Raw genomic sequence first — 24,951 nt, 5'->3', positions numbered from 1 at the left:
GATTAAAGGCAGAATTTTAAAATTCAAATATATATAGTAGCTTTGTCATAAATATATAAGATTAAAATACTAATAATTGGATATAGTAAGATTTCATGCTTATATTATCTGATTCTTATTGTGGCAAAGTTTCTAGCCAAGGACATTCTGTGACTTGTCACTGTACAGCAGGTTTTCTCAAGTTTAGCACTACAGACGTTTTGGGTTGGATAATTTGTTGAGTTGGAGGATGTGTTGTGTGCATGCAGGATATTTAGCAGCATCACTGGCTTCAGTCCACTAGATGCCAGTAGCATGGGCTCCACCAGTTGTGACTACCAAAAATGTCTCCTGGGAAGAAAATCACCCCCAGTTGAGAACTAAATACTAATGTGATCACTGTTAGTGGCTTTTAGGTTCATTAGCTAAACATCTGGTTCCCAATTACCTTTCCTTCCCTCTCTTTATAGTACTGCTCTAGACAGAAGGAATGAGAGATTTCTACTGATTTTCTTAGTTTTTTCATTTTCTGTTAACTATGCGCTGCATTTATACTGTTCATTCAGTATAGTAGCCACCAGCCACATACAGCTATGTAAATTTAAAGTAATTAAAATTGAATACAATTAAAAATTTAGTTATTTGGTCACACTAGCTACATTTCAGATACTCATAAGCTACATATGGTTAGTAGCTACTATATTAGATAATACAGATATAGAATTATTTGGATCACTGAAGAAAATTCTGTTGAACAGCACTATATTAAATTCTTAAGCAAGTTTTGCATGTTTCCCATTAATTGCATATAGAAAAACACCTGTTATAATGGACTTCGTTTAAAATTTCTTACATGGAATATGGTATGATAATAGCTTTGATATTAAGCAGTTGCCTCCTAAGTGTTTCTCAGCTACTAGAAAACATTGGATTGAATTTTCTGTTTTGTAGGGATTAAAGTGCAAATCTGTTTATTGAACTGAATTCTCATTGAGCTTTTTAAGCAATCAGTTTTTATTTGGGAGTATTCAGTATAATAGTGTGTTTGATGTTTTTTAAATTGAGGTATAATTAGTATAATGTTTAATTGCTTAGGTATTTTTTATTTCTGTTATTCTCAAAGGTGCACCTGTGCTTAATTTTAATTATTTGTTTCTTTAAGGTCTTTTTTATTTTCTGGGATCCATTGTTAACTTTAGTCAGGACCCAGACGTGCACTTTAAATATATTCAGGCAGCTTGCAAGACTGGGCAGATCAAAGAAGTAGAAAGAATCTGCAGAGAAAGCAACTGCTATGATCCTGAGCGAGTCAAGAATTTTCTCAAGGTAATTGGTTTTGAGTAATGCATCTTCTGGTTGGGTTGAAGATCAGCAGTTCTACAAGGGTTTGCTCATAGCTTTAAAATATTTTTCCCCTAAGTGTGAAATTCTTAGCATTCTCATATTGTGTGCTGAATTATTTCTTCCAAATTTAATACTTTGTGGTTTCCTTTGAAATAGGGAAGGAAATTGGTAAGTAATACTTAAGAATGACCATCTGTTTAAATGGAAAAAAAAAAAAAACACACCCCACTATCTCAGAGGAATTTTCTTTCTTTCACTTTATTTTTGGAAGAAAAATTTCAAAAAGTGGTTGTAGATGCTCAATATTTTAAAATATCATTTAGGCTCTTTTTGAATATTAAGATCCGCTTGCCCTCAGTGTCATGTTAAGGAGCCTCTGTTATATATAAATATATATATATATATTCTATTGTGTAAAGAACATAGTTTTTCTCTCAACAAATTAGCCTGACTCTAGAAACTGAGTATTAATCATTTATTAACTCATAAATTTAAGTTACAATCAAACAAAAAAATCTTCAGCTTTTGTGACACATGAATTTGGTTGTAGAGAAGTAAGGGTTGCCTGAGTTGGAATGAAGAGTAATGATTTAAGGATTCTTAGCCTTTAAAGCATACCTAAGGGCAGTTAATTTTGTTAAATATTTAACTTTAGCTTCATTCTCATACCTACTAGTTACTTTGTGAGGAAAATAATACTTTAGAATTGGCAGTTGCTTATAAAAATTAGGAAAAGTATAGAATATTTATGTATTTTACATTTATATTAAACATATATGAAATGATTCCAGAGATAGTATATAAAATTCTTAAGTATTTTTTTCTTCTGGGAGATTTTAGATTGAAACTGAAACCGAAATGTTTATTGTGAAATTTAGTAGGAAAAAATAGGCTTTCCTTACTGCAATCATCATTTTTAGATAATCTATAGTTTTAGCTGTTTGTTCTTTTGAAGAACTTAATACTTAGATTAAATAGCTGATCCCTTAGGGGTTGTAGTGTAATGATGTAATTAGAAATGCTGAAGTTGCCCTATATTTTAGATTAAAAGATAAACTTTCCCCCAAAGTATAGCTTTATAGTGTTTTAGCCATCATGAATATTCTGAGTAGCCTGCCTGGCTAGTATGATGTGTCTGAACCCAGGACTTTCTGGTGTCAAAAAACCCCTCCAAATGAGAAGGATTTCATGCTCTATGCTTGGCTAGTGTACCCATGATACCAGTTCAGTTCCTCCTTTGAGTATCAGTACTGTTTCCTTTTTTAAAAAATACTACCACATCTGACACTGATTTCTTTGTGTTTTTATTAAGCTCTCAACTTTTACGCTTCAGTTGTAATTTCTTTAGTATTAAGTTATCGTATAAGTAAAGCAGGACTAAATTAACTATTTTCACCTAATTATGATGTTCTTGAGCTTCAGGAAATCCTCTGGAATCTAGGATGGTGCAGTCTTGTGGTGCTTAGCCCATGAGATCTAATTAGATGAGGATTCCCCTCCACACTTGGGAACTGGATGCGAGTCTGTTAGAGGAGAGTGGATGTGAATTATGGGCTTTTGAACCAGTCAGACCTAGTTCAAATTCCATTTCTTTCTGTTTTTAGGTATAGTTTATTCATTCAGTAAATATCTAGCTGTTACCTCAGGCAGATTAACTAATGTGTCTCAGCCTCGGTTTCTTCAACCACAAGCTGTGTTTGTCAAGTACCTTGTATGCCATAGGTGTTCAAGTGGTAACCATGGTTAACAAGCCTTGCAAGTAAGGCAGAGTTAGCCTTTCTGTCAGGCAACTTTTGTTTCTTCTTGGTTTTTAGTTATTCCTGACTTCTTGAAGGAATTTTAATTCCAGGCTGAGTTAGGGAAACATGGTGTCTTATCATTAAATAATCTGAAATGTGAGCTCATTGCTAAGATTCTGCTGTTGTATATTCAGCCTTTCACGCCAATAATGAGAATGAAAGTATTAAACCATTTACTCACTCGTTACTGACCTGTAGTATGTACCTGCAATGCTACATCTCATCATTATTGTTATTAAACTTCATTTTAGAGGTACTAGCTATATAATTGACTGGTGGTGTATGTAAACTGTGATAATAAGAAAAATACTTCTCTGAATCTAATCTTGAACATTAAACATGTATCATTTATATGCTAGCCACCAGGAATACAGAGATTGGTAGAATATAAATTCTTTAAAGTAGCCTGTAAGTAGGATGAAATGGTGTCATTAGCATTATTCAGTTCATGCCCTAACCTTCTGAAACTGTAGCCCTGAACAGAAAACATAGAGCTGTTCTTCAGACCGATGAGCCTCTTCTTGCTACCTTTGATCTTATTTTTCTATCCTTTTTCCTCTCTTGGTTTTGCTTCAACCTTGTTGGCCTGCTTGCTATTCCTGGAACTCCCTAAACCCTCTCCTGCCCCAGGGCCTTTGCTTGTGTCGTTTTCCAGTTTCTTCTCAGACTTTCATGACCTGTTCCCTTACCTTCTTTCAGATTTCTGATCAGATGTCATGAGAAAGGACACCTCAGATTACCTATCTAAAAATAAAATAACACCTATTCCTATTCCATCATCACTTCTCCTATATCTCGCTCTTTTCCTTTATAACACTTAACACTATAAGACAGTGTCTCTTCCCACTAGAATGTAAGTCCTTTTGGGGAATGCTTACTTTGTTCTCTGTTAAATCTCCAATGCTGTATTTCCACTTATTCCAGTGTCTGGTACATAGATACTTAGTAAATAATTAGTTAAATGAATAGCTTTATGTTTAAGAAAGCCTGAATTTGTTTACATAATTTCAATTTTAATCTTAAAGTCTTTAACCATATAACAAAAGAGAAACCTTTTAGTAAAAATTTGAAGTATTAATAGCATTATTCTCATGTATGAAATCATGTGCAAATTTAGGCAATCAAGAAAATATCTCCAGAGAAAGACAAATATCATATGATGTCACTTATATGTGGAATCTAAAAAAATGACACAAGGGAACTTATTTACAAAACAGAAATAGACTCACAGACATAGAAAACAAACATGGTTACCCAAGGGAAAAGGAGAGGGGTGATACATTAGGAGTTTGGAATTAACATATACACACTACTATCTATAAAATAGATAAATAATAGGGACCTACTGTATAACACAAGGAGCTACATTTATATTTAATATCTTATAATAACCTATATTGGAAAAGAATCTGAAAAAGAACATATATATACACACATATATATATGACTGAATCACTTTGCTGTACACCTGAAACTAACACAGCATTGTAAATTAACTATACTTCAATTAAAACAGAAGCAAGCAACCAAAATTCAAAATTCTTTATAAATTAAAAAAATGTATCCCAGTTTTTGTCTATTTTTTTCAAATTTAAATTTTCTTTGCAAATACAAATACTTGTCTTTGTAGTAGAAATCTTAAACACATATGTATGAGACTAGAATACCTAAGTAGTCTTAAATTACTTGCAAGTGTGTTTTTTCCCTAAGTGGTGAAATACGCTATTTAGTATCTTACATACATATTAAACAAGTTGAAGATTAATGTGTTGATACTTGTTTAGTAGGAAACACTTGGCCTACAGAAGTCTTTCACATTGATCAATCAAACATTCTTTTTAGAAATGATTGCAGCAGCTGTTAGTACAAAGTTTCCATGGTGCTAGTAACACTTGCTTGAGACTTTCCTCGATGTGAAAAATCTGCAGCTGGACATCCACTTCAGATTTACAGCCATTTTGATTTTTTTATTCAAGATTTCTTACAACTCCCGGATTTAGTTTAGTGTTCTCTGAGTACTTCATAGACTAATCTTCTAATTATTTATAATTGGGTGACTGATCGGTGTTAGACTTAGGAAACATTTTATTTTGACCTTGCAAATGATGTTCTTAGTGGCTGTCATTGAGGAAAGCCCTACCCTGCTTATTAGTTCTCCTTCCTTAGTAGACTGTCATAGAGGAATCATTTATTGAGGAATGTTTCACTGTGTATAAATGAATTCCTGATGGAAACTGTTGTTTTTTGTGCTGTACCTAATGTCTGTGGAATGTAACAGGACATGTATCAGGTAAATGCCCAGTACAGGTGTTACCTATCTGTCTGTAACATCTGTGTCAATCTATATGTATGATGATAGCTTGGTATTTGTAATGATAAAAGCAATTGGCAGTTTAAAGATGCTTTAGGTGTTTTTTTTTTTTTAACTTGTATGTTATAGCAACATATGGTGTATTTAATTCATGGCCATCACCATCATGCTGCTCTTGTAGGCTTTATTATAATAGTGTGTTAGAAGCTGGCCATATAGATTGGAATGGGGAGGGGTAAAAAAAGTCATTAGTTTGAAAGAAATGTGAGCCATATATACCTAGTTTAACAGTATGACTATAGCTCTTAAATCAGCTCCAAATTCACTTGTTACTATTAATTAAAGTCCCAGTGTGATTATTTATACCCTCAGTGTCACTGGTGGCTCACAAATCTTGTTGCCTGTTTTTGTAAAGAGTATGTGTGGGAAGGACCTGGTATTTTGCTGTGACTATAGGTATTCATAAAAATTTACTGAAACTGGGTTAGGCATTCTTCAGCTATTGGGATATGAGCCAAGTATAAAACAGCTTTTCATATTTTACATTGATAATCTCACAGAAGAAGAAAATTAATGTTTCTTTTTGTTTTGTTTTTCAGGAAGCGAAGCTAACAGATCAGTTACCACTTATCATTGTATGTGATCGATTTGACTTTGTCCACGATTTGGTGCTCTATTTATATAGAAATAATCTTCAAAAGTATATAGAGATATATGTACAGAAGGTAAGTAATCCTTAGATAACTTAAAAATATAATCTTGTAGATTTTACTTCTCACACTGGAAATTTTCACCCTTTTGAAACTCTGTGCCCAGTAAGAGTGAGCTACAATGACTTTCAACTTTTTTTTTTTACCCCAGCAGAATCCTTTAAAATTTTATGTGCATGCCAAGTACATAGAATAGAACAGAGCTGCTATCATTGAAAAAGTTAAGTGGCCTACACCCTACTTATTTGATAGCCTCTGAGGTATCTGAGTAGAGGCCATAGACTCTAAAGCACAGTATTAAAACCATCTTAACTAAAGATATTAGAAACTTTTATCTTCTCACTCCCCAAACAGAAAGGCAGTGTTGCTATAATGGAGGCCTTTTTACCAGATGATGTTCCATAATCATTTCATGACTGTAGCATCTTTGGACTTACTTATGCTTTGGAGGAATGCTGAGGTAATTAATTAACCCAAGCCAGACAACTGAATTTTAAAACTGAGCTCCAAGAAATAAAAAAACAAAACAAAACAAAACAAAAAAAACTGAGCTTGAAGAGGGAAATGAGTTTTGTTTTTTTTTTTTTTAATTTCTTTTGGTTTTGCTTATGAATATTACGACTTTTTTTTTTTTTTTAACCGTAGGTGAATCCAAGTCGACTTCCTGTGGTTATTGGAGGATTGCTTGATGTTGATTGCTCTGAAGATGTCATCAAAAACTTGATTCTTGTTGTAAGAGGTCAATTCTCTACTGATGAGCTTGTTGCTGAGGTTGAAAAAAGAAACAGGTGCAGTACTGTTCTCATCTTCATAACTGGAATAAATTACTAGTCTCTCCTAGTGTGGTAGTGAATAAAAGTATAACCTGTCAGTTGCCTTAAAAGCTACTCAGTAACTCATAGACCTTAATTTGCTGGAGATGCCTAATTTAGAAGTGATAAGCTAGCTATAGCTTGATGTATAGCGCTGGAAAAAAAAATGTTTTGCTGTTTTCTGAGATATTATAGAATATCTGTTAACCTGGTTGATCAATTTTTTTTTTTACATGTTTACAATTACAGAGTCAAACCACATAGCTGTTTTTCATATAAACTATGTAAAAAGCCTCCTTTTAGTTAGGTATGATACCACCATATTTAATAACTAATTCTTCTGTGATAAATTCTTATCAGGTATAACAAGAGAAAAGAGTTTCCTCTATAACCCTGTAACTCTATGTTAAACTGATTTTTAAGTTGAACCTTAATATGATAATGTGAATTACAAATTTCCAATAGAGGAGAATATATGTGAGTGTGTCTAATACTAAAAAAGTACATGAAGTATGTTTTTTTAGTTGGGACATTTTGATGAACTAGTGTTCAGAAAGTGCTGATGTAAATGAGGTTAGTGGGTTAGAAAAATAGTATAAGGTTACTCTATCTATGAAAAGATATCAAGAAAGCCTATGGGGTTTAATTTTAAACTGTGTTGGTATAGGTGTTCTACTAATGGTATTCATAGAATTTATATTGGAATGTTTCAAACATGGAAAAATTCTGCATTTAAGGACAATGAAGATATAAAATAGAACACTGATTTTTAAAAGCTTGAGACTAATTTAAAGTGATTATAGGTCATAACAATTTAACATGTTATTTAAACCATGATAAGAGTGTTGGTCATCTGGACCATTGAAATATAAGCTGTAGCTTAGCAAAGCCATGTCCCTTGGTGGAGTGATCATATGACTGCTAGCATTATTAAGCCCAGAGGTTCTAAAGCTACCAGATTTTTGTTCCTGGTATGTATTTGGGGTACTGCTTCTTTTGGCTATAGGTAATGATATATGTTAATTGTGTTAGAATTGAAAGGAACCTCAGATAATCTGGCCTATTTTCTCGTTCCATATCCCTATCCTACTCCTAGGCAAGATTTATTTAGGTCTAGATATTTTGACCAGTGTAAAAAAGAACAGTCTAGGAGGAGGGAATAGCTCGACTGGTAGAAGCGCATGCTTAGCATACACCAGGTCCTGGGTTCCATCCCCAGCACCTCCTCTAAAAATAAAACAAATAAGTAAACCGAATTACCATCCCTCCCCTGCTGAAAAAAAAGGGTTAAAAAGAAGAAAAAAGAACAGTCTGTGAATCTGTCATCTCTTCTTTCTATATCCTATCTAGATAATGTAGCTGATAGATTTGGGAGAGTATGAAATAGTCTTACATACTGTCTGTGTAATCTTGGGCAAGTCATTAAACCATTTTCGGGTCTTAATTTCCCAATTTGTAATAGGATTGTTGGAGAATTCAAAATAATACATGGGAAGCACATTATAGACCATAAGGTACTTACATAGTTAGCATGTCAAAAGTGTGTTATTTACATATAATACAGTATGTGTATATGTGGGTTTTTGTGTGTGTTTTGTTTGTTTGTTTTTACTAGATTGAAACTGCTCCTGCCATGGCTAGAGGCGAGAATCCATGAGGGCTGTGAAGAGCCTGCTACTCACAATGCATTAGCCAAAATCTACATAGACAGTAATAACAACCCAGAGAGATTTCTTCGTGAAAATCCTTATTATGACAGTCGTGTTGTTGGGAAGTACTGTGAGAAGAGAGATCCACATCTGGCCTGTGTTGCTTATGAACGTGGCCAGTGTGACCTGGAACTTATTAATGTGAGTACTGCTAGCTGAACCATGTGGAGAGAAGACTGCATTTTTACAAACCATTTTATATTTTGATAGTTTCAGAGTGGTTTTAAGTAATAATGGGGCGTTTTTGGAAGAGACATGCTTTTTAAAAAACTTTGCCGATGATTATGAACTTTAAAGTGGCCAAAATAGTAGATTGTCTGTACTCACCTGTTAACATTTAACCCCACTAGTTTTATCACTTGTGTTCTCATACACTCTCATGTACACATAATACACACCATATATACATACATGGGTGTATATATACACACATTTAAATTTTTAACCGTGTGAGAATAGGTTGCATACATCATGGCTTCATACCTCTTCCGTGTGTGTTTCCTAAGAATAAGGATATTCTCTTTCATAACCACGTTATAAATAGCAACCTTGGTCAGTCTGACACTGATGGAATAAAATAGATTTTAAAAGAAATTCTGATTTTGTCAATTGACCCAATAATGTTCTTTAAAAGAAATTTTCCCCTCCAGTCTAGGATTACATATTGAATGTACTCATATCTTTCTAGTCTCTTTTGATCTGAAACAATTCTTCAGCCTTTCTTTGTCTTTTATTGTCAGACATCATTGTACAAATAGACTTTTTCTAACTTTTTATTAAGGTAAAATTCACGTAACATAAAATTAATCATTTGAAAGTGAACAACTGGCAGTTAGTGCATTTACGATGTTGTGTAATCACCAGTCTGTCTAGTTTCAAGTTTTCATCACCACATAAGGAAATCCGGTACTCATTCTCTGCCTCCTTCCAGCCCCTGACAACCTACAAACTGCCTTCTGTCTCTGTGGGTTCACTTACTCTGTATATTTCACGTGAATGAAAAGTCTCTTTTAAAAAAAAATGTTCTTTGAGTTTTTCTTATAGTTCCTACTGATTATATTTAGATTGTGCATTTCCATCCAAAATTTATGACTGAAGTTTTGTCTTTCCCATGCTGTAACGTGCAGAAGCACCTGAAGTCCTTTTGTCCTTCATTTGTGGAGTCACTTTTTATCAAGTTGTCAGTTTTCCATTGTATGATTATTAGATTTTCCCCTGCAGTTATTGAGTAGTTTGTGAAGAGACACTTAAGACCATGCGAATATCCTGTTGTGTGTGTGGGTGGGTGGGTAGTCCCCCTGCCCCGCAGTTTGGAATCTACTGATTCTTCTTAACCATTCTTACTCTACACTGGGTGCGAAATGACAGTACTCCAACTTCATTGCTTTCTCCACATTTATCAGTCAGCATGGGTATATTCGTGCACTCATGAGTTCTGTGGGTTATAATCCAATAATGTTTGTTTGTTTCTTTGTGTTTTGATTTTCAAATTATCCCAGTTTTGACTGATAGAATAACCTTATCAGCCTGCCTCTCATGGCTTTGGGTCATGGTCTCATTGCTGTTTGAGCACTTCCTAATTTCCTGCACAACAAGTTACACCATGCTCATTTTATACCCTCCCCAGCCCTGGATCTTTCATTTTTCTGGGAAGCTTTGATCCCTTTTATAAAAAGTGTAGAGTAACAATAGAAACACAAATCTAGGCTCTAGGTGTATTTCCTTCTAGGATCTTTCAGTGGTCAGAGCTAGGAAATAAATGCATCTATGTATGCGTATACACATGGGAAGATAAAGACACAAGAATAGCTAGTAAGGGGAGGGCATAGCTCAGTGGTAGAGTGTATGCTTAGCATGCATGAGGTACTGGGTTCAATCCCCAGCACCTCCATTAAAATAAACAAACCTATTTCCTCCCCCCCCCCCAAAAAAAAACCTACAAAGTAATAAAAAATTTAAAAAGAAAGAATAACTAAACACTGAAAAGAAAGCTGTGACTCACCCTACCAGATATTAAAGCACATTACAAAGCCTCTACAATTAAAACATGCATCCTGGTACAGGTATAGACAGACCAATAGAGTAGAATTTAAAGCCCAAATATAACTCTAACATCAGGGTATTTTTTAAAAGTTTCCAAAAATGAATAGCTGTTTTTTCTGTTGACCGAATTTTAATAAGAAAAGCATGATTGTGACCTATTTAAGATTATATGTAAAAGTGACTTTTTTTTGCTATAAATTATTTAACAGGGTATAATTATAAGGAAGTAATCTTTAAAAGTAAAATCAGTCTATAAAAAGTTTTTACCTTTTACTTTGACATTAATCTTTAACATCTCATTTAGGTTTGCAATGAGAATTCCCTCTTCAAGAGTCTTTCCCGCTATCTGGTACGCCGAAAGGATCCAGAATTATGGGGTAGTGTGCTGTTGGAAAGCAATCCTTACAGGAGACCCCTAATTGACCAGGTAAAATTGGCAAATGTATTTAAAAGTCATCTTTTTAACTGTGAATAAAACCTTTCCCTCATCACATACCAAATATACTCAAATGGATCATATCTAACTGTGAGAGATGGCAGTAAAAAATAGAAAGAAATAAAAATTACACTAAAAATTACTAAACATATGTATCATGTTAACAAAAATGAAATATATCTCCTCCAAGAAAATACATTCCCAAAGAGAGAATTTAATTATACAGAACTCTCTCAATTCATCACAGTTAAAAGGAGAATACTAAATTAAATATTTAATAAAATGAGTTAAGAATTGCTATTGTTAATACCTGAGAAGTGACAGAATTGATCGGAGACATTCAGGACAATGGTAAGTCAGCAAAGAATAAGGATTGGTGAGAGAAAATAAAAATGACTGAGTAGGTGAATGTTAAATAAACTCAGTAGTAAGCTTAGAACTGCAAGAGAGATTTAGGCTTATAACTATATAAAATTGAAAGCATTTTTAAAAACCTTAAAAATTGAAGATTGTTACTATGGTTCTTAAATTTTCCTGGTAGAAGTATAAATATGGAAGAGGATAAACTGAAGACTATTAATTTTTTGTTCCTCTCCTAGGAAGCATTTCTAAGGAAAATTCCCAGTAGATACAAAGCTTCCTGGGAAAAAAAATTCATTGCAGCATCTGAGAACCATGCATATAAGGCAAAAATAGAGGGACTACTAAGTGTATAATGCCACATTTATGTATTTGATTTTTATGTGGCCATTAAAGTGATAACGAGGAGTGTTTGTGGGTAATATTTTAAGTAGGGGAAAGATAGGAATTAATATAGGTAGGGTGCTTTTTCAGGAGTATGGAAGTACACATGTTATGGGTATACCTGGATTTGCATAGAAAGACATTTGGGTGATATTTTAAAGGTATTTCATCTCATTCATTCGTTTTCACCTTCAAGTTTTCTACTGAGAGGCCAGCTTATTCTTATTAGATAATATCTTCAAAACCACCTTGATTCTCAGTGTTTATTCCCTATATATCCTCTGTAGGTTGTACAGACAGCCTTGTCTGAAACTCAGGACCCTGAAGAAGTGTCAGTAACTGTCAAGGCATTCATGACTGCAGACCTTCCTAATGAACTCATTGAGCTGCTGGAGAAAATTGTCCTTGATAACTCTGTATTCAGTGAACACAGGTATGCTGTGAGAGGGGTCCAGTACTCTTTATATGCAGTCTTTAATTATGGCCTGTCAGTTCTGGGAAGGAACGAAGAGACAAAGATTAGAGAACATTGTCTAAATTCTGACTTTTTTTTTTTTTTTTTTTTTAATTCTCACTCTTTTAATATCCCTTTCTCACTCTACCTTCTGAGACAAAAACCTCTCTATAGCTGCAGTGTTTTTTCTTTATGACTAATGAGCTTTTAAAGCATTGCATTCAAATCTTTTTTCCTTAAAGGAATCTGCAAAACCTCCTCATCCTCACTGCAATCAAGGCTGACCGTACCCGTGTTATGGAATATATTAACCGCCTGGATAATTACGATGCCCCAGATATTGCCAATATCGCCATCAGCAATGAGCTGTTTGAAGAAGCATTTGCCATTTTTCGGAAATTTGATGTTAATACCTCAGCAGTGCAGGTAAATCTTCAGATGACCTGAGTTGATTTACTAAATGTAATGCCTTCTCTTGACTCAGTGTATGCATTGTCCTGTGAGGATGGGCATAATTTAGTGCTGTGGCAATAAAAGAGCAATAAAATCCTAACCATTTAAATGTCATTGCTATGTGGTAAGATTCATTGTACTGTAATTTTTTAACTAAAAATTGGTTGCCTAGGTCTTAATTGAACATATTGGAAACTTGGATCGGGCATATGAGTTTGCTGAACGCTGCAATGAACCTGCAGTTTGGAGTCAGCTTGCAAAAGCCCAGCTCCAGAAGGGCATGGTGAAAGAAGCTATTGATTCTTATATCAAAGCTGATGATCCTTCATCCTACATGGAAGTTGTTCAGGCTGCCAATACTAGCGGTACGACTTCTCACTTTTCATATGTTTATCTCCTCAGAAAATGTACATAAGCTAAGCATTAATTTAGTTGCTTATTCTGAATTATATTGGAGTTAGAGACTACATGGTTACTTGCCCTCCATCTTAGTGCAGATAAAGAGAGGCTGTATTTTGTGAACTTAAAAGCTCCATGGGGAGGTTTAGTTTTCTGTTTTGAAGTCTCATAAAATTCTGATTTGGCTCTAATCTTATAACTTTAAGGAAAAGGGGAATTGGTCATTTGGTCATTTGCTATTCATTTGGTCAGTAATAATAGAGGCATAATAGAAGTTTTGCTATTTTGATACATTTCACTGTTTACATTTGTTACTCTCTCTTCTGCTTCCTTGAAAAGGAAATTAGTAGCTTGGGTGAAAAGATAAATCTGGATATGTTAGTGTGTTTGGATTTATTTATTTATTTTCCTATATGCAGGAAACTGGGAAGAACTGGTGAAATACTTGCAGATGGCCCGTAAGAAGGCTCGAGAGTCCTACGTGGAGACAGAATTGATTTTTGCGCTGGCTAAAACAAACCGCCTTGCAGAGTTAGAAGAATTCATCAATGGGCCAAATAATGCTCATATCCAACAAGTGAGTTTCCTCTTTTAAATTTTCCTTTAAAAGAGTGTAAAAATAGTTGAGCGGTTTTATTAGCTGAATAGGAACATGTGACAACTGAAGGTTTCCAAGGAGAAGTCTTACAGGAAAAATACTATTTCTCGATATTAAATTGAGTTGTGACTTTGGAAAGAGGATTGAAACGGTTTGTGTTTTTTTCAGGTTGGTGACCGTTGTTACGATGAAAAAATGTATGATGCTGCTAAGCTGTTGTACAATAATGTTTCCAATTTTGGACGCTTGGCATCTACTTTGGTTCATCTGGGTGAATATCAGGCAGCTGTTGATGGAGCCAGGAAAGCTAACAGTACTCGAACATGGAAAGAGGTGATCTAAATAAACAGTTTGAATGAAGAATTAAGATGCTATTTAGGAATGCTCTTTAAACTTACTAATTGAATTAACCAGCCACGTGTACATGTGAGTTCACATAATTGAAATTTTTTAAATTGTAGGTCTGCTTCGCCTGTGTCGATGGGAAGGAGTTCCGTCTTGCTCAGATGTGTGGGCTTCATATTGTTGTACATGCCGATGAATTGGAGGAACTCATCAACTACTATCAGGTAGTGAACCGGAGTCTTTTGCATTAATTGAAATCTTTTGCCACAGATATTCTTATTTTTAATTCCATTATTTCCTTTACTTAGGATCGTGGATATTTTGAAGAACTGATAACCATGTTGGAAGCAGCACTGGGACTTGAGCGAGCTCATATGGGAATGTTTACCGAATTAGCTATTCTATATTCTAAATTTAAGCCACAGAAAATGAGGGAGCACCTGGAGCTGTTCTGGTCCAGAGTGAATATTCCTAAGGTAACCAACCTCTAATTGTAAGGCAACTCTGTAGCTAAAAATCATACTTCAATTTTAATTTTAATTTATTTATTTGCTATTAGCTGGAATTAGAGACCCATATCTAAAGCAAGTAAATCTTTCTTATGCAGGTGCTAAGAGCTGCAGAACAAGCTCATCTTTGGGCAGAATTGGTGTTTTTGTATGACAAGTATGAAGAATATGATAATGCTATAATTACCATGATGAATCATCCCACTGATGCATGGAAAGAAGGGCAATTCAAAGATATCATTACCAAGGTGTGTACCTTCTTCAGAAGATAAAGGCCTCAGAAAAAGAAAGCTCAGTAGGAAATAACGCTACCTTACATGTGGACTTTTTCCCATTTAGGTTGCCAATGTGGAACTGTACTACAGAGCAATACAATTCTACTTAGAATTCAAGCCCCTGTTGTTAAATGATTTGCTGATGGTGCTGTCTCCACGGTTGGATCATACTCGCGCGGTCAATTATTTCAGCAAGGTAATAATTTTTAAAACTTACTCATAGCAAGGAACTGAGGCACACTTGGATAACTTTTGTCCATGGACCTTTAGCAACGTGATTCATTTGTAACAAATTCTTATTTTAAAGGTAAAACAGTTACCACTGGTGAAACCGTATTTGCGTTCAGTTCAGAACCACAACAACAAATCTGTGAATGAATCACTGAACAACCTCTTTATTACAGAAGAAGATTATCAGGTAAAACTTTTTGGTTCCTGCATATATTCTCAAAACTCAGGTTATCATTGACTTGTAAAGTTGGTGTGCTTTGCAGTAAAAAGGCCCATTATCCCTTAGGATTACAAATAGAAGGTACTTGTGTGCCTCACATCTAAATTTTGTGAAGTTTCCAGGATTGATAAATCTGATGTCTCCTAATTATGTGCCAAGTTTGCAAAATTCGCTTAGATCTTGTCCAAGTTAATGCTTTAGAAAAATACTCATCCATCTGGACTATAGGTTGAGTTGAAAAAGTCTTTTGATCTCTTAAAACTAGGCCATAAAACTTACATGGTATTTGCTATATTTTATTCGCTGTTTTTCTTCCCAGTAGCGTATCAGTCTTTAGTGAGCTTTCCCTTGTGAAGGATTTCACAGAAACAAAATTAAAGTTAAGGATAAGCTAGCTGCCCTTTCTTTCTCTTACTGTCGACATGATTTTCTTTCAGGGTCACTTCCCATGCTGATCTGTATGACTGAATATCGTGTTGGTTGTATCAGTAGTTTCCCTCGAGCATAAAATCTTACCCTCCAGATTTTATAACCTCCCAATTTTTTTAACCATTCAAGTTAGTCCTTGATATTGAAAACCTTGGAGAAAATTGTACCTTTAGAAATTTTATAGTACCTTTGAGGACTTAATTGTTATACAGTTAGATTAAAGAATGATACTTGTTCAGATTACAACTTTGCGGTTTGATGCTTGAATCTAGGCTGTCATATTACAGTAACGGCTTATTGATCAAGTCATATTATACATACATATTACACAGTATGTTGATCACATATAATCAGTCATATACAATAATGGCTTATTGGTCAAGAATGGTGGAACATAAAATACAAGCTAAAATGAAATACTGATTTGGCATTTAAATGGCTTTGTCTTGTTTTTTAAGGCTCTGCGAACATCAATAGATGCTTATGACAACTTTGACAATATCTCGCTTGCTCAGCGTTTGGAAAAACATGAACTCATTGAGTTCAGAAGAATTGCTGCTTATCTCTTCAAAGGCAACAATCGCTGGAAACAGAGTGTGGAACTGTGCAAGAAAGATAGCCTGTACAAGGTGAATAAAGTTGGTGGGGGCAGAGCTGTTAAACCAAGTACCAGATGATCTGTGTTAACCTTAAAATGGTATGTTACAGGTGATTATGGTCTATAAAAGTGTTAGTTTTGTGAATCTGAGAATTGCCTCTTAGTCCCCATTTGAGGACATAAGTCAGGCAACTTCTTGGTTCTGGAGACTGTCTTATGTTAATGTCAAACCTCTCCTGTTAACCTGTACTTTGCTTTTTTTCAACAAGTCTTTAACTTAAATGATGTAACTGGGAGTTTTTGTCCCCCATTGTATTATTTGGTTTACTAGTTCAGTGTATGAATTTAATGTCTGACCTTCATCCTTTCCTTTAAATAGGATGCAATGCAGTATGCCTCTGAATCTAAAGATACTGAGTTGGCTGAAGAACTCCTACAGTGGTTTTTGCAGGAAGAAAAAAGAGAATGCTTTGGAGCTTGTCTCTTTACCTGTTACGATCTTTTAAGGCCAGATGTTGTCCTGGAAACTGCATGGAGGCACAATATCATGGATTTTGCCATGCCCTATTTCATCCAGGTCATGAAGGAATACCTGACAAAGGTAATGGCACCTCTTAGAACTAATTATCTTGAGGATATGTAAAATTCAGTTTTTTCCCAAATGTTTTTTCTCTAATATAAGTAATTTAGTTGATCTTACAATATTCCTATTCTCCTGAAAATTTTAATACCTGATAAATGACATTGAGTGGAAAGGGAACTCAAACATAACTTGTCAGAATGTTTACCCTCAATGTATTTCTGAAGGGTGAATACTACCATATTGTATTTTTTTTAACGTTTGATAAAATCTTTTTTGTCAAAATAACATCTTCCTCAGATCAGTTCTTGTAACTCAGATGTCCATAACTTAGTAATGTGTATTTCCATCTGTTTGATTGGTTTTTGAGTTTAATATGTATGCCTATTTCCCCTGGGGAAGCTATGTCTATATTCTTAATATCCTGTTAATCTTCATATTTTGATAGTTTAACCCCTAATTTAAAAATAAGGTTAACAGTTAATGACACATTTCCTAAAAGCACATTAAACAAGCTGGGGTATAATCATTTTATAAAATTCACTTATTCATCTTAGTGTTTGTTTTTGATGTTAGGATATTTTTTACTTACTGTCCTCAACGGTTACTAGCTTTAACATTTAATTTAAATGGTCCTAAAGGATCCATTTTAAATGTCAAAGCAAAACATGCTTATTAAAATCAGTTTCACATCTGATCTCTTTGCATGCCCGAGTGAAGAGGGGAAAAAGCACTGCTAACACCCCCTGTGTAACTAAATGTTTCCTTAGGCTGCCATCCAATTAGATACCATTGTGTTAAGTTGTAATTTTGTTTTAAGAATTAACATTTTCTGTGTAAAAACTGCTTAAAGTCCAGTGTAAGAGAAAAAACAGTTGCCGTATCTTAGCCATAGATGAGAATAGCTTCCTTTCTTATGCGTAATGCCAACTTGTGAGACCTGGCTCTAAGCTGCTGTTAACCAAAGTGCTATGAATTTTACTAGCGATTAAGCTGCTTTCTTTCACACTGACTCTAGCATAAATTCTTCTGCAATAAGCTCTGAAGTTAAAAAAAATACATATTCTAAATTTTGCTTCCAGTATGCCCTTTATTTTCACTTTTCTCATACCTTTTTTAGTGGTTAGATGTTTCTCCCCTAAACCTTTGTTGCTGACTCTACCTTTTTATGCTCATTATGGAATTTGATTTTTTTCTAAGCTGCACCTTCTGAATTCCTTTGCAGGTTGATGCAATAAAGGAAAAGGTGAAAGTTGATTCTTTTCCATCTTTAAGTCTGGAGGACTAAGTCTAAGGAATTTGCATGATTTTTTTTCCTTCCTTTTCTACACTGCTGCTGCTGCTTTTTCCCCCCAATAAATTTTCACTAAAGCCTCTGCAAGTCCCTTGAAACATAACTATAATAGAGCTGTAGGACATTAGTAGATGTTTGCTACTAATCGGCTAATAGGCTTTAGGAAGGGCAGGAGGCTAATCAGTAGTTGGTTCACAGTCTCTCTTAAATGTATTATTAAAAACTGAGCATGTTGAGTTTCTGTATTAATTCCAAAGTTTCAGGAAATTTCTCTTCCCTGTCAGGGTATCTGGACCATAATAGGATTTTCTCATTACTCTAAATAAATTTAAACAGCCTCTGGTTTTATTTTGTGAGCTTGCCTGACAGTTGTTGAATTTATATATGTATATACATGCCCTAAAAGGCTTTTTGGGGTTTTTTTTTTTTTAGTATTGAAGGACTGTGATCCAGTTTCTGATCTCTTGATTCTTACTAATTTTTTGCTGAAGTAGATACAAGAGATACTAGCTGCTTCCGAAGAGACTTTCCTCATGTTTCTCCAGGTGTCCAGTTCTTATGGTGCTAGTCCGTTTTTAAAAGGAATCAAAACTTTTTTTTAAATCATCAGAGTAGCTTGCTCTAATTGTTGCTAAGCAACATGGATATTTCTGTATTTAATGAAACAATATTAACTTCTACTTTCTGTAACGAGGCACATCTCTGAAGCTACAAATTTGCTCTTACTCAGCCGTTGGCTTGTCCAAGGTCAAATTTAGGCACCTTTTGGTTGCTGCTTCCTTCATTGGCTTATCTCCATCCCAGTATAAATGAAACAAACTTACAAACTTATGTCCAGTATCAAATTGTGATAAGAAAAGGGTGGGAAGGTAAAGGACAGTTGGAACAAATTTAAAAGAATTTGGAGGGGGGACAACAATGCCTTGAAATTTTGTTGAACCAAACTGGAGTCACCATTGGAACTTAGGGCTAACCTGAGTAAAATACATTGTGTGTGAGGCCCTTCAGCAGCTAGTAAGCAAGGCAGTTAGAAAGCGTGTGTGTGAAAAATAGGTAATTGAACTGCAGTGTTATGCGTTGTTTTAAATCAAGCATGTACGGCAGTCATTGCAATTACATCATAGTACTTTTGAAACTCTTAAAGCATTGCTGTGGGCTGTGTGTGTTTCTTGAGAGCCTGTATAGCAACAATCATCTTCAGATCTCACTTCTTGCTTCAGTACTTTTGCCTTTTTTTCATGCACACATACACCAAAATAACTGACTGCATGTTAACTTTTCCTCTGCAGCATATTGCAGTCTTTGTGGAAAAGCCTTTTACATTACAGGGAATTTCCAATAGTACAGATGGAACTAAACTCAGTGACATGCTTACCTGTAATTTTTCTTTTTAAATCCAAGGATCAGAAACTTTTGTTACAGCTCTTAATAAAGCTTGTGTTCATAAAAGCCTTCTCTGCTTTTCTTTTTTGAGCAGCCTAAATTGGGTCAGTGGAAACAATAATTGGATATTGCTGTGCCAGAGGCTGTCCCATTATATAGAAAAATCAAAAATTTTTTTTGCTTAGCTCAATTCTACTCCTTCAGAGTTGTTTTTTGTTTCTTCCCTATATCCAACCTGCCTAAGACTATGCCTGGGCATTGTGACATTGCTAGCTCTTCTAAATCATTAATGTAATTCTGTCTTCAACATCTGACTCAGACATTAACTTCTAAACATGTGTTCACTTCAGATTCTTTTCCTTGAAAGTCTGGAAATGTATTATGCAGTGGTGGATTTTTGTTGTTTGATTTTTTTTTTCTTCTAGAAACTATTAATGTACACTCACCCGTGGTTTTTTTTGGGGGGGGGCAGGGGTATAACCCTTTAGCTCACTCTTGGATACTGTTTAGGTTAGCAAAACCCCATCTGACCAACCCTTAGTGGCACAGACTGTGCCTTAAATTAAATTACACAGTTGTAACAGTTTTTAAGTTTGGGTGCCAAACAGTGGGTGTTTCTTGTGGTCCTTATACTCCATAGTAGTCTTTAATTTGATAGGGGGTAATTTGTAACACATGAGCACTTAGGCTATAAAGTGGAAAAACAGTATACAAAAGCAAGCTAACCCGTCTTCCTAGGGTAGGAAAGCCACACTTCATCTGAAGGTGTCTAGAGCCTACCTCTGCTTACTTTTCTCACATTTTGTTCCCTGGCAGGATGATTAGACCCATATTTATGATATTTAATATGAAATGATTAAAGTATGTGTAAAATACTGTCCTAAATAACCTTAATGGCCTGTATGAGGATTGAAACACACTGTTTTAAATAGTTTCAAATAGAAACTAGGGGCTGCTTTGACCCTGTGGGGACCCAGTCTTCGTAGCCTTTTCACTGAAGTCTGCATGTCCTTGTTTGGTGATTTTTCACTTCCCTTTCTGAAGAACATGCAGTGATCATTCATAAAAAGTTCCTTCCTCCACTCTGTCTCCCCATCTCACCCAGAACACTTACCAGTTGGAAAACCACTAGTAATAGATAACATTGAGATTTGAAGTTTAGTTTTACTTTGATTGAGATCTCAACTTTTAAATGCAGTCGAAAAGACAAATACAGTATAGTTTAAAAGGCAAATGGAAGTTGTACGGTGAAGGTTCCCTAATCCCAGTGTCCTAATGTCATTCTCCCCAGTCCTTCACAGAACTGCAGAATCAAGTCATGTTAGTCCTAGAAGGAACTTTATAGAGTATCTTGTTCAGCTGACTCACTGTATAGACAAGGAAATCTGAGGGTCAGTGCAATGGTTTACCAAGATCACACAACTAGTTAGTGGAAGGATCTATGTATTCCAGCTCCTTTCTTTCACTGATGTGTTTGGACTCCTCTACAGTATCTGCTACTATTCACTTTTATTTAGAGTAGCTAGCATATGATAGCTGTTTGCTTCTTTGGCTTGAAAAAGAAAAAAAAGATTTCTTCCTCCAAGAAGTTTGGGCAGAATCAGGCTTTCCTAGTTACTTAGAAAATAGAGCGTTCACACATGCAGCCTGTCTTTAAATAAAAAGAACAAATATGGAGCCACTTCAGTCTGCACCTGTTGTCAATAATGACAGAAATTGTGCACAGTTGGCAAAAGATAGCTTATTCTGCACAAGTCCTTGTCCAGTCAGTAGACTCATTTCACTTTTTTGAAGACCATTTCCTTTGGGGAGGGAAATCTTGCCAGGTCATGAGTTCATTATTATTATCTTTGATAGGGTTTAAACTTCGTTTGAGAAAGTGGTTCCTTCTTGTTAATCTCCCTCCCTCAGGCTGGCTGCATCCTAGCATGCCCAGTTTTAGCCTGGCGTGAGCTTTTATGGCATTTATAAATCCCTCCTTCCTGAGGGTTTATAATGACAGTGCTAAAAATCACCTTGACTGAAGTATGAACATTGCCACTGAATTTGAGGGGGATCGAGAGTGTTCTTTCTAGTCTGTTTTATTTTGACAAAATTTAACACACTAAGGCTTTTCCACTTTCTGCCATAAACCTAGGTTTATAATACTTTTGAGGTGCTAATTACCGTTACCTGTTTTTCTCCAGGTGGATAAATTAGATGCTTCAGAATCATTGAGAAAAGAAGAAGAGCAAGCTACAGAGACACAACCTATTGTTTATGGTAATCTCTCTCTCTTTAACCTCACAGAAATGTAGTAGACAAAACAGTTCATTCTGTAGGGATTTGACCTCAAGATAGAAATATTATAAGCTCTAAAGAGCAAAAACCTCACTGAGTTAAGAAATAATTCTCTCTACTACCTTTGTTTTCTGAAAAGTCTTAATGCAGACATTGACATCATTCACTAAAATAATCTTAAGTGCAAAGATAATCTCAAAAAATAGTCACTTGAGATCATAACCTAAATTACTGAGAAAGAAGTATTGATGAACTCAATTTTCAGAAGTACAAAATGTGAGAGAACATGCCAAGGCCATCTGAAGGATGCTTCACAGAAGTAGTACATCCTCCCTTTAAATTCTGACTGGGACACAGAGAACTGGGTGGGGTTTCCATTTGAGAACATTCCAGAGAGATAGGATCTTCAGACTCTGAGTGAATATTGAAGGCAATTTTATTTCTTCTTTTGTGTGTCTGTCTAGACTACTTCCCCTTTCTATTTCACTCTTGGTGAACAGATTCATTTGAACAATGAATTTGAAGGGTATAAGTTACAGCACTTTAACCAGGTGGTTTTGGGAGGAGGGTATAAAATTATGACTATTACAATCTCAACCCACTAAAGGAAATGATAGTATATAAATCTACTATGGCATTACCTCCCTTTTCTATAGATAAAAAAGACTGGGAATTTAGAGGACAGGGTAGTTTTGATATAGTTGGAGAAAATAAAATAGATTATTAGAGGTGGGAGCAAGATGTTTGACATAACTGACTTACGAAACAAAGTAGAAGCAAAAACAAGGTGGGTGTAATAATTTGGGGGCACCTACTGAATTTGGCTTATCTTAAGGGTATTTAAACTTCCTAAAAGTGTTAACTTAGTATTTGAGAGAGATTGTACGCGCTAATGTATTCCATACCTGATGCATATTTGAATAGGTCTTATTTTTTTTATTGCTTTTTAAAAAAATACTGGATACTTTGCTAGAAATGCATTAGGTTTTATTACCACTTAGACATGTTGAAATCAAATTTAAATCTGATTTTAAAAGTTCAGTTGTGTTTAAAAAAAAATCTGTTAAAAAATTGTTTCCCTGTGCTAATTATATTGTCACCAGATACAGTGTGCAAACACCATGTGCCAATAGGCTTATTGCTAAGTGTCTTGCATGTCGAGCATGCATGTGCATATTGCTTTAAATGATGCGTGAAGTAACAATTACTGTTAGAGTCCTGGCCCTGCACTGTTTTTGTTGGCTTTTTAGGCAGGACCCTTCTTAGGGTGCGTGTCATGCTGAAATTGAGACAGTCTAATGTGCCCCCACCAAATTCATTCTAAGTTGTGATTCCATGTTGCTAGAGTAGGGAGATCGGGTGTGGTCATCCTACAATGCTAACAGTTTCTCCCGCTTCCTTGCCCCCTACCCCTGCTCCTTTTTGTTTCCTTCTTTAGGTCAGCCCCAGTTGATGCTGACAGCAGGACCCAGTGTTGCAGTCCCTCCCCAGGCACCTTTTGGTTATGGTTATACTGCACCACCCTATGGGCAGCCACAGCCTGGCTTTGGGTACAGCATGTGAGACGGAAAGCTGATCCTGTAGTCGCCTATTTTCGTACCGAAACATCGTCTCTACCCGCTTCTCAGTTTATAACAGGGGAAAACAGGCACATGTTCTTGTAACCTGTATTTCATGAAGGACTACTTTTTGTTTCTAACTATAAACTTCAATCACCTATATTAAAAGCTTATTTCACATTCCGCATCATTTTAGAATTTATTTTCAAAGGGGAATAGTTTCAATGTTTATTCACTTGGGCTTTTTTTCTTTCCCCTCATTCTTTGAAGAACTGCTTAATATTCAATCTGTTGTGAAGAACCTGATTTGCACTCTGTAGTGTTTAAAGAAAAAAAAACTCTAATATTGAATCTCTTAAATTTAGTGTATGTAAACAGCTTACAGTATGTATTGTCTAAATGCATTTAAATCTCTTTTATTCAAAGAAAAGCTAAAGTGAAAACATTGGTATGTGACCATGCAGGACTGTCAATGCCAACAAAGACAACACTAATCAGCATATCCTACATTGGATTGCAGTGCTCTCCAAATTATTTGAAAAATGCATTACAGACAACTTGCCTGACTTTTAAATGAGCATAAAAAAAAGGCCCTCTAACCTATGCAGGTTTCCTCATTACGCATATAGAAAATGCTAGTGTGTTTTTGCTCACTTCATATGTAACAGGTGCCCTTATGTTGTGCTGTATCCTGTGCTTTTTCTGTGGGACCATTCCATTCAGGAACAAAGAGCACCATGATTCCAATCTGTGTGTATTTACTAACCCTTCCCTGAGGTTTGTGTATGTTGGATATTGTGGTGTTTTAGATCACTGAGTGTACAGAAGAAAGAATTCAAACAAAATATTGCTGTTCTTCCGTTTTGTTTGTGGAATTTGAAATTACTCCAATTTAAAATAAATTACTGGACTGTGGAAATAATATGTAGAATGGCAGTTTTAATTAATCTCTCAAACTTAAATCAAAAGAAACATCGTTTTGGTGGTTTCATATTGGAGACTGAGGCAGTGTAGGGAGGCAGGAGAGCAGAAGTGGAATAAGGGTCTTGGGACATGTGCAAACTTGGCATTACATTGTGTGCATTCCAGTAGTTAATAAGGTACATGCAGTCGTGTGAAGAACCAGTCAGTGCTGCAGTGGGCTACATTTCGGCTACCTCCATCACTTTAACCAAGTGGCACTTGAGGTGTTTATAAGCATTTCATTTTAATGAAGAAATCATGGATGTTAAATTATATTAACTTGAAATAAGAGTACATAAGCACATAGTTTACATGCTGTTCTTCACCATGAATTTTAAGAGTCCCCAAATTATGGGTATTTTAAGGTTTGTTTTTGTTTTTGTTTTTGTTTTTTTAAACCAGCATTTGAATTCAAGTTTTTAGCTTAGGGCAGAGAATGATACTTTACCTTCGTTTGACTGTTAATCCTCAGTAGAGTTAGAACGCCCCCTACC

General features: G+C 35.2%; 1 protein-coding gene across 2 annotated transcripts in view; it reads left to right on the top strand.

The window, feature by feature from the left end:
• Positions 1-24,416, top strand: part of CLTC (clathrin heavy chain) — a 58,433-nt gene extending 34,017 nt beyond the window's left edge. The window contains exons 14-33 of one of the 2 annotated variants that reach the window (XM_014556516.2): positions 1,142-1,305; positions 6,033-6,158; positions 6,789-6,931; positions 8,571-8,805; positions 11,012-11,134; positions 12,175-12,320; positions 12,584-12,767; positions 12,967-13,159; positions 13,613-13,770; positions 13,960-14,124; positions 14,253-14,360; positions 14,445-14,612; positions 14,744-14,893; positions 14,985-15,116; positions 15,228-15,338; positions 16,259-16,429; positions 16,778-16,999; positions 18,204-18,224; positions 21,842-21,917; positions 23,374-24,416. In XM_014556516.2, the coding sequence (XP_014412002.1) occupies positions 1,142-1,305; positions 6,033-6,158; positions 6,789-6,931; positions 8,571-8,805; positions 11,012-11,134; positions 12,175-12,320; positions 12,584-12,767; positions 12,967-13,159; positions 13,613-13,770; positions 13,960-14,124; positions 14,253-14,360; positions 14,445-14,612; positions 14,744-14,893; positions 14,985-15,116; positions 15,228-15,338; positions 16,259-16,429; positions 16,778-16,999; positions 18,204-18,224; positions 21,842-21,917; positions 23,374-23,498 (2,921 nt within the window). In that variant the 3' untranslated portion in view covers positions 23,499-24,416. The remainder of the gene's footprint in view (positions 1-1,141; positions 1,306-6,032; positions 6,159-6,788; positions 6,932-8,570; positions 8,806-11,011; positions 11,135-12,174; positions 12,321-12,583; positions 12,768-12,966; positions 13,160-13,612; positions 13,771-13,959; positions 14,125-14,252; positions 14,361-14,444; positions 14,613-14,743; positions 14,894-14,984; positions 15,117-15,227; positions 15,339-16,258; positions 16,430-16,777; positions 17,000-18,203; positions 18,225-21,841; positions 21,918-23,373) is intronic. The other variant, XM_006181433.3, reaches the window with a different exon arrangement.
• Positions 24,417-24,951: the final 535 nt, after the last annotated feature.

The sequence above is a fragment of the Camelus ferus genome, chromosome 16, assembly GCF_009834535.1.
Source record: "Camelus ferus isolate YT-003-E chromosome 16, BCGSAC_Cfer_1.0, whole genome shotgun sequence".
In the NCBI taxonomy this organism is placed as follows: Eukaryota; Metazoa; Chordata; class Mammalia; order Artiodactyla; family Camelidae; genus Camelus; species Camelus ferus.
This window is presented reverse-complemented; position numbering and strand designations above follow the sequence as displayed.